The following is a 9,877-nucleotide window of genomic DNA, read 5'->3' on the forward strand; positions in this document are numbered from 1 at the left end:
GAGAGGAGAGGAGAGGAGAGGAGAGGAGAGGAGAGGAGAGGAGAGGAGAGGAGAGGAGAGGAGAGGAGAGGAGAGGAGAGGAGAGGAGAGGAGAGGAGAGGAGAGGAGAGGAGAGGAGAGGAGAGGAGAGGAGAGGAGAGGAGAGGAGAGGAGAGGAGAGGAGAGGAGAGGAGAGGAGAGGAGAGGAGAGGAGAGGAGAGGAGAGGAGAGGAGAGGAGAGGAAGAGAATGGAATGGAATGGAATAGACCAGGTTGGAAGAGACCTTCAAGATCATCGTGTCCAACCTATCATCCAACACCACCTAATCAATTAAACCATGCAACCAAGTACCCTGTCAAGTCTCTCCTAAACACCTCCAATGATGGTAACTCCACCACCTCCCCGGGCAGGCCATTCCAATGGGCTATCACTCTCTCTCTGTAGAATTTCTTCCTAACATCCAGCCTAAACCTCCCCTGGTGCAGCTTGAGACTGTGTCCCCTTGTTCTGGTGCTGGTTGCCTGGGAGAAGAGATCAACCTCTGCCTGTCTACAACCTCCCTTCAGGGAGTTGTAGAGAGCAATAAGGTCTCCTCTGAGCCTCCTCTTCTCCAGGCTAAGCAACCCCAGCTCCCTCAGCCTCTCTTCACAGGGCTGTGTTCCAAACCCCTCACCAACTTCATTGCCCTTCTCTGGACACATTCCAGCAAGTCAACCTCCTTCCTAAACTGAGGGGCCCAGAACTGGACACAGGACTGAAGGTGTGGCCTAACCAGTGCAGTGTACAGGGGCAGAATGACCTCCCTGCTCCTGCTGGCCACACGGTTCCTGATGCAGGCCAGGATGCCATTGGCCCTCTTGGCCACCTGGGCACACTGCAGGCTCATGTTCAGCCTACCATCGACCAGTACCCCCAGGTCCCTCTCTACCTGGCCGCTCTCCAGCCACTCTGACCCCAGCCTGTAGCACTGCATGGGGTTGTTGTGGCCAGTGTGCAGAACCTGGCACTTGGATGTATTCAGTCTCCTGCCCTTGGACTCTGCCCATCTGTCCAGCCTGTCGAGGTCCCTGTGCTGAGCCTCTCTACCCTCCAGCAGATCAACTCCTGCCCCCAGCTTGGTGTCGTCAGCAAATTTACTGATGATGGACTCAATGTCCTCGTCCAGATCATCAATAAAGATGTTAAAGAGCATGGGGCCCAGCACTGGTCCTTGGGGCACACCACTAGTGACTGGCTGCCAGCTGGATGTGGCTCCATTCACCATCACTCTCTGGGCTCAGCCTCCAGCCAGTTCCTAACCCAGCTCAGAGTGCTGTTGTCCAAGCCATGGGCTGATAGCTTGGCCAGGAGTTTGCTGTGGGGGACAGTGTCAAAGGCCTTGCTGGTGTCCAGGTAGACTATATCCACAGGTACTATTAGCCAAACACCAAACTCAGGTGTGAGAGGCAATGCACCAAAATGGACTCTCCAGACTGTCTGTTAGCTGAGGAAGGAGGTGGATGTGGAAAGTTTAATACATCTGATTGGTGCCTAAAGGTTGAGGACAATGGGGAGGCAGCAATAAATATAGCCACCAACAGCAGGGAAATAGCTCCTGGACCAGTCCAAACCTGGCAAGGACTGGAATGGGACACATTGTCTTGGTTGCCTGGTGGGGGTCAAATGAGAGTCATTCTTCTCTCTTTGTGCAACAGCAGCTCTAATCTTTCTGCCATGTCTGACACCCTGGTTTGTATGGCTTATCCATCCTGCAGCCAGGCAGGTGCAGGTTGTAGCCATCTCAAGTGAGCCAGAAAAGGCTACAAAAAAGAGCAGTATGATGTATCTGCAAATAAGACCAACATTAGAAATGAGCCAAGAGGAAAGGATTAAGTTAATGGGGAATGAATTTTGTGAAGACAACTATTACATAAAGAAGAGGAGGGATTGGTGGGATCAAAAGGAGGGAGTGTCTTTACAAAGGAAGAATTGGCTAAGAGGGAGTTAGAAGAGAAAGGGAGGAACCAGGCAGTTCACCTTCTCTATGTGTATGCAAATCACAAAGCGGCCTCTGCTAAGTCCCTTCCCTTGAACCTTGCTGTAAATCAGTAGGGGTCTGTCCAAAGACAGCAGACACTGAACACAGCCTGAACTGCTGAACTTTTAGGCCAGAGCACAACAGCAGTAGTCAAAAGAGAGAAACCAGACTGTGAGTGACATCAGATCTGCTCTGCAGGAGAAGACAAAGAGTTTATTGCTGCTGAAACCAGCCAGGGATCAGTTGGCTCAGGGCAACCTTGAGCTCCTGGTTCCTCAGGCTGTAGATGAGAGGGTTCACTGCTGGAGGCACCACTGAATACAGAACTGCAAGCACCAGATCCAGGAATGGGGAGGAGATAGAAGAGGGCTTCACGTAGGCAGGGATTACAGTGCTGACAAAGAGGGAGACCACAGCCAGGTGAGGCAGGCAGGTGGCAAAGACTTTGTGGCGTCCCTGCTGAGAGGGGATCCTCAGCACTGCCCTGAAGATCTGCACATAGGACACCACAATCAACACAAAACAGACAAAGACTAAACAGACACTGGCCACAAGAAGCCAAAGTTCCCTGAGGTAGGATGTGGAGCAGGAGAGCTTGAGGATCTGGGGGACTTCACAGAAGAATTGGTCCACAGCATTGCCCTGGCAGAGGGGCAGGGAAAATGTATTGGCTGTGTGCAGCAGAGCATAGAGAAAGCCACAGGTCCAGGCAGCTGCTGCCAGGTGGAGACAAACTCTGCTGCCCAGGAGGGTCTCATAGTGCAGGGGTCTGCAGATGGCAACGTAGCGATCGTAGGACATGGTGGTGAGGAGAAAATACTCTGTAGCAATTAGGAATATATAAAAGAAGACCTGGAGAACACATCCTGTGTAGGAGATGGCCCTGGTGTCCCTCAGGGAATTGTCCATGGATTTGGGGACTGTGGTGGAGATGGCACCCAGGTCAAGGAGGGCAAGGTTGAGGAGGAAGAAGTACATGGGGGTGTGGAGGTGGTGGTCCCAGGCTATGGTGCTGATGATGAGGCCATTGCCCAGCAGGGCAGCCAGGTAGATGGCCAGGAAGAGGCTGAAGTGCAGGAGCTGCAGCTGCCTTGTGCCTGGGAGTGGCAGGAGGAGGAAGTGGGTGATGAAGCTGCTGTTGGACATTTGTGCCCTTTGTGCACAGTGCAGAAGCCAAAAGGCAAAGGCAGTCACAAGTCAATGGAGCACAACCAAAGCCATTTCTCAGCCCCGGATACAGAGACTGAAGTTTTCTTTTTGAGGAGACCTCCCTCCAGCTCTGTTGCTGGACTCTTGTGCTGACTGAGCATGCAGGGAAGAGCAGAGACTCTTCCTGCTTCCTGCTGCTGAGTCAGTCCTTCTCTGCAGCAGGGGAGTGCTGGAGGCAGCAGCAAGGTCTGGTGTCCACTTTCAGAGGAAAGAGTTCCAAACCAGAAAGTCTTCTCAGCATCTCCCAGTGCTAAGGAGAGAGGGTAGAAAAAGGCAGTTCCTGAATATTTTAGGCTTTTGTACTCCAGCTGCCCACATCTCACCCTCAGAGTGGTCATGGCTGTCACAAGTTCTCATGCACAGCATTTCTGCTGCCCTCAGGGGGAACAGAGAGAGCAGAAGCCTGCAAGGCAAGAGGCTGCCTGTGGCTCAGAGCAGAGTGAGGGGAGCTGCTTGGCCCTGCTGCTACTTCCCCACTTCTCTGGGCTTGTGCCCTGCTGAGCTGGAGGTGATCACACTCCCATGTGCCCCTGAAAAGCCACCAGACCCTGCTGAGAGCAGAGGGATCCCTCACAGACCACTCAGTGTCTCAGCCTCTCTCAAGGTCTCAGCACCACACTTGCAGCCCAGCACACTCAGGGCTCATTGCAACACCCAATGGCATTTCCTCTCCTGTGGCAGCTCTGCCTCTACTGGAGCTCTGGCTGCAGAGGAGGTGCTTTACACCTTGGAGCCCATGACCCTGAGGCTTTTCTCTGGGGAAGAGGAGTCCAAGGGCCTTGCTCAGAGGCAGGTTCTGCCCTGGAGGGGATCAGATGGAGATGTCTGAATGCTCCCTCCCACAACATTGCTGGGTTCAGTTTCTTCTCCTTCCCTGATCAGATCCCTGCTGCCTGGAGGTTCTCACCCTGGCAGGAGTGTGCTGTGTGATGGATTTGCCCTGTTCACAGAGCCTAGTCCAGCTCCTCTGCACTCACCTACAGAAACCTGCCTGTTTGCAGGGCACTGGCTGGGAGCATCCTGATGAGTCCAGACAGGGTGCTGCTGGTGCTGTCCACAGGCAGAGGAGTGGCTGAAGGCTCTTTAGGAGGCTCCCAGCAGACCTCCTGACCACTCCAAGATACACCTCCCCAGTTTCAAGGACTTGTTCCAACTTGAATGGTCCTTTGCTACCTCTCACTCCCCACTTTCCCTTGTCCTCAGAATAGGAAACTGCAAACACAGACTCAGGAACTCTTTTCTCTTTAGAGCAGACCCTGCTTGGACCTTGTCCTTGAAGCATCCCTTTGGAAGTTCCCTGGTGCTGAGCTGCAGCTGTGAGCAGCCCTGACCCACACAGCAGCCTCTCCAGAGCAGAAGGACCCTGCCCCACCCTGCCCTGCTCTGCACTGCCAGGGGTGGCTCCATCCACCCACAGTTTCTCCCCACAGCCAGCATCAGCTGTGGCTGTGCCAGCTTCAGAAGATTCCTCTTGGAACTGCACCTGAACCGCCCCGCACCCACAGCCTCACAGTGTCAGTGACTGCAGTGACTTCTCCTCCAGTGAGCTCTCAGCATCCTCCCAGTCCTGGCCACCTCGAAGCTCTCTCTGCCCCCTCATCTCTCTGAGATCCTCGGGCAGTATCCTCAGCCCTGCTGTGCTGTGCAGAGGAGCTGCTCCTGGCCAGAGATGTCTCTGCAGCTCTGCCTGCTTGCCAGTAGCAACCTTCCAGCCCAGGATCCTGGCCTGGCTCAGCACAACAGAACAGCCCAAGGCATTTAAAGGAGCCCTCTGGTGGCTTTGGTGCCAAGTCCATGAACCGCAGGGACTGAGAGGAAGCTGATGAAACCTCTCCAGAAGTCAAAGTCAGATTCAAACTCTGAAGTTTCTTCTACTCTTAATGGGTCCCAGTGAACCATACTGGGAAAGGGTCCCCAAGGTCTGGTTAGAGCAGAAGGAGACAGTGGATGCAAGGGAAGCATCACTGGAGGCACTGAAGCATCTCCAGGCTGTGGGGAGAGCAGAGAACTGAGGCAGTGCTGACAGGTCAGGACAAGCAGCTAAAGGTGGCTCTGCTGCTGAAGAAACCTGGAGGGGTTTCATTGATCCAAAGGGCCAAGCCCTGACCCCCATCCCCTGGCAAGGCAGATCCTGTCCCTCACCTGTGGCTCTGCTGGGGGCAGTGGGGAGTGAGGATGAGCAGTGAGCAGGGTAGGACCTTGTCAGGTTTTGCTATGATTTGCTGGTGAAAAGTAATGAAATGTACCTTTAAAAGTACTTTTTATCAGATGCTTTCTGCAATAAAACCCTTTCCAATTAGCTGCAGAAACCTTGGCAACAATTAGATGTTCAGCAGTATTTAATGAGCCCCATGGGGTATTTTGGGGCTGATTACATCATCCTTGGGTACTGCCAGGAGACTCTGCCAAGGTACTGCCAAGAAGCCTTTCAAGAAGTCCAAGGCAGAAGCAAACTCCAAAGTACCTTGAAGCACTGATTGGCCTCACTGAGGCTTGTTACTGACAAAGGCTCCCCAGGGACTCGTTCGAGCAGCTTGTTAGAGGCCAGGATTGCAGGGAGACAAAGGCAAAGTAGAGGGGATAAAAACTTGCCTTTGGTCTAGGAAGCAGAAAGGCCAAGCCCTGACCACTGCCCTTGGACTAGAAGAACCCCCAGAAGAAGCGTGAAAGAAATCTTTCTCCTCCCAGGCCTTGGTGGTAGAGGCAACTGCCAGAGCCAAGGGGACAAAGACCTTGTTCCTATTGGGCCTCAGCCTTGCCAGAGCCCTTGGCCATCCCTACTGCAGCTTGTCCTACACTGTCCCACGCCTGCAGCTCTTTCCCTTCAGGCTGCTGACACCAATCTTGCTTCCCCCGCCAGATTTCCCCCTGCCATTTCCATCCCTTCCCTGAGCTGTCTCAGCTCTCCCTGCCACTTCCTGACACCTCTGGATGGCCTCATGCATAGCAGCTCTGCCCTATGAGGGATATTTCTTTGGCCTCATCTCCACTCTGAATCTTCCAAGCTGCTCTTTGTGGAGGTTTTGGTCTCTTCCCACTCCCCATAAGAGCTCCATCCTCTCTGAAACCACTCTTCAGCCATGTGCACACTGTTATGGCAGTGCCCTGAGCCTCTGTGGTGGTGAAAGGAAGTTCAGTTCTCTCCCGCACACAAAGAAACCATGGCTAACTCAGTCAGATAAGCAAAATAGATAAGCTGTATTTACAAGCAGGATGAATTGCAGATGAATATATACACAATATACAGTATTTACTATATATATAGAAATACACAGCAAAGAATGTAACACAGAAAAAAAACTTTCCCTCCTCCAGCCAGGAGGGTCTCCCTCTCCCCCTACCTCCCTTTTGTCCAAAAAAAGGGTTAGAAAGAGAGAAAGGTCATTATTAAGGAGGAAATTCTGTTAGCTCAAAGCGTATGCAAGAATTAGTTTCTTATCTGGTTAGTTGAAGATCAGCACCTGCCAGCACAGACCGAACACAGCTGTTGCTCAGAGAGACTGAAACAGACAGACTGAACTGAATGAGATTCAAACTGAACTAAAACTAAAAATTTAAAGTTGCATTCTACCAATCTACCAATGAAATTCTTTTAGGTTGATCTTTTTTTTTCATTCTTCCACCAAAACATTCAGCCAGAGTGTTCCAGGAACTGTCCCTTTCTTGAAGGCACAGCCTCAAATGGTCACAGTCCACCCCTTCTAAACAATCTCATTGGCTGTTCGTACTGTCCATCCAATCCAAAACAATATTTACAGTTCGGAAGGAAAGTTCGTAGTCCGTTCTGGCTATCCTCAGCTGTAGATGATTCAGAAGTCCAAGAAAATCAGGAAACAAGAAAAGAGAAAACAGTTTGTCTCTTCACAGATGAAGCAAAGAGAAGGGATCAGGGACTCTCAGTTGACTCAGGGCTCTCAGAGTTCTCAGGGTTCGTGCACTGTAGATTCCTCAGGGATTCTTCCTTTGGACGTGATGTAGCTGTACAACAGTCTGAAATTAAACTCTCTCAGCTAAAGTTAAATTTCTTTGTGGAATACACTGAATTTCACCATTCTCTTGATTTACCCAATAAGTGTGACCAGGACCTTCTGCTGAAACCACCTCTCGGACAGGTTTAGCCTCTCCTGAGGGCGAAAATACCCAAACAGTTTTACCTAACAGGTTCTTTTCTCTAATAACAGGAACTCTATCACCTTCTACTTTCTGTAGCAGATCTGAATGTGCTGGTCCAGCTCGGTTCACTGAACCTCTATTATTCACCAGCCAGGTTGCTTGAGCTAAATGTTTCTCCCAGTTTTTCACAGATCCACCTCCCATGGCTTTGAGAGTGATCTTCAGCAAACCGTTGTAGCGTTCAAACTTCCCTGCAGCTGGTACATAGTAAGTGTGATTGTTTGAGGCTGTGCCTTTAAGGAAGGGGCACACTGGCTAAATGCTTATAAAATATTTTGGTATCCTAAATGAATTTCATTGGCTGGTCTAGGGGGGAGGTGAGATTGGACCCAGCATGGCTGGGACTTTCTCTCAGTCTTCCTTCCTTCGCTGTCCCTTTCAGCTGGACTGCTTCTGGGCCTCTGGCCAACTAAGAGGTAAGAACTAACTCTCCTGTACCAGGCCTCTGGTTTTTTTCCCCTGTCCTGCTAACCGCCATGTCTCCTTTTCTACCTCTTTGGGGGGAGAAGGGAGGTAGGGGGGTGAAGGGGGCACAGGGGGAAGCCCCTCTGTGGGTGGTCTGGTTTCTGGTTGAGTTCATTTGCTGTATATTCCTGTATATATTGTAAAATCCCTGTATTTGTGGTGTTACATGTAATCTGCTTCCTATACATGCTTGTAAATACATAGTCTGCTTTTTTTCTAATTACTGAGTTAGCCACGGTTTCTTTTTCAGTGGGGGAGGGAAAGCAGAGCCTTTCCTTTCAACCCACCACATTCCTTTTTTTTTGGCTCACCGATGTGGGGCCTGGTAATTAAGTTGATTTATTGCTCGTCTCAGCCGGAGAAACGAAATGAAGGTGCTGTGGGTTTTAGAATGTTTTGTTGCCCATTCAGAATCTGATTCGTCAGTTGGAGAGTCAGAAAGTCATCAGCAAAACTCATTCACCTTTCAACAGTCCGGTGTGGCCTGTGCGAAAGCCGAATGGAGACTGGCGTCTGACAGTGGACTACCGAGCCCTGAATGAAGTAACTCCGCCTATGAGTGCAGCAGTACCAGACATGATGGAACTCCAGTATGAGCTGGAATCCAAAGAGGCCAAATGGTATGCTACCATTAGACATTGCTAATGCCTTCTCTATTCCCATAGCAGAGGAATGCAGGCCTCAGTTTGCTTTCACCTGGAGAGGAATCCAGTACACTTTCAACAGACTGCCAATGGATCCACAGCTCAAGCATCTGTCATGCAGTGATCCATGATGCTCTGGAGGAAGGTGGTGCTCCAGAACACATCCAGTTCATCAATGAGTCTTCGAGAAAGGTAACAAAATCATGGATATTCTTCTGAATGCTGGTTTTGCCATCAAGAGAGACAAGGTGAAATGTGCTGGGTTGAGGCAGCCCCCTCTCTCCCCACCATGGGCAGGAATAAAACACTCAGACAAACGGATTGCAAAAGTGATGAAAGTTTAAATAGAAAGCAGTGAAATGTTACAGAAAACCCAAAGCGCAGTGACAAAGAAAGATCCCAAAGCAAACCCAGAGGCATCCCATTCCCACCTGAGGGTACACCCGAGACCCCCAGGGCTCCTTCTTCCCCCTCCCTTTACTAGGCTAGTCTCAGCTGGCCAGGCCTGAGACTGCCCATCCCCCTGTGGCCTTGGGCCTAGGCAGGCCCAAAGCCAGCAGACATCTCCCCCAGTTACCGGCTGGAGGAGGAGGAAGAAAAGAGAGCGTGCTAGACTCCGCACTGGATCTTATAGTGGTGCAAAGAATTATGGTAGGAAATACACAATTTCCTGTGTCCATCCCTCTGGGCTGGACTTCTGGACACAGGAAGTGAACACACCAGGGGGGCACCCAGCTCAAACTGCAACATGCCACCCCTGTATTTCATACCATAATCTCTGCACCTAAACACATCATCAAATCAGAAATCTTCTGATGACTTGTCCAGCGAAGTCCACATCTTCATCTGGGCATCCACTCAAACAGTCTTTCCTTCAAGCTCAAGTGTCAGTCCATTCCAGTCCTTCTCCTCTCATCTAACGGACCCTCCCGCGATGCAGAGTTCACTCTTCTGTAGTGCAAGCTCTTCATGGATCCGTTGGACATCCTGGTCACCTGGAAAGAACCTCACAACTTCTCAACCAAACCTTTATTCCCATCTCTATCCACTCAGCGGCATATTTCCACTCCTGGGGCAAGCCAGTCAGAACAATCAGGCTCTGCTGCTTCTCCACCCCTCCAGGAAAATAGCACGCTGAGTCTCTCTCAACACTGCATGGACCTATCCCAAGCCCAATGCTGACCGCTTTCAGCCGCGGCCCGAGGCTCCATAGATGCATGCCACCGGTACACCGCCCCTCCACTGGGCGTTCGCGTACCGCAAATGTGGCAGCTCCAAGTACACAGCCCCACCCCGGGAGAGGAGGGGCTGCTCCACAACCTGCTGAGAAGAAGGGAGGTGGAGCCAGGTGCTAGGCGCCATTTTCGGAACTCGTCCAAAAACGTCGGG

The 9,877-nt window shown here is 51.3% G+C and overlaps 1 protein-coding gene across 1 annotated transcript; it reads right to left on the reverse strand.

The window, feature by feature from the left end:
- Nucleotides 1-2,210: 2,210 nt before the first annotated feature.
- Nucleotides 2,211-3,143, reverse strand: LOC128899757 (olfactory receptor 14A16-like). Its single transcript, XM_054179440.1, has one exon. The coding sequence runs from the start codon at nucleotides 3,141-3,143 to the stop codon at nucleotides 2,211-2,213; it is 933 nt and encodes a 310-aa protein (XP_054035415.1).
- Between the last annotated feature and the right edge of the window lie 6,734 nt (nucleotides 3,144-9,877).

The sequence above is a fragment of the Dryobates pubescens genome, unplaced genomic scaffold (genome assembly GCF_014839835.1).
Source record: "Dryobates pubescens isolate bDryPub1 unplaced genomic scaffold, bDryPub1.pri scaffold_56_arrow_ctg1, whole genome shotgun sequence".
Taxonomy (NCBI): domain Eukaryota; kingdom Metazoa; phylum Chordata; class Aves; order Piciformes; family Picidae; genus Dryobates; species Dryobates pubescens.

Coding starts and splice junctions, on each gene's coding strand:
- LOC128899757 (XM_054179440.1), bottom strand. CDS start 3,143: ATGTCCAACAGCAGCTTCATCACCCACTTCCTCCTCCTGCCACTCCCA.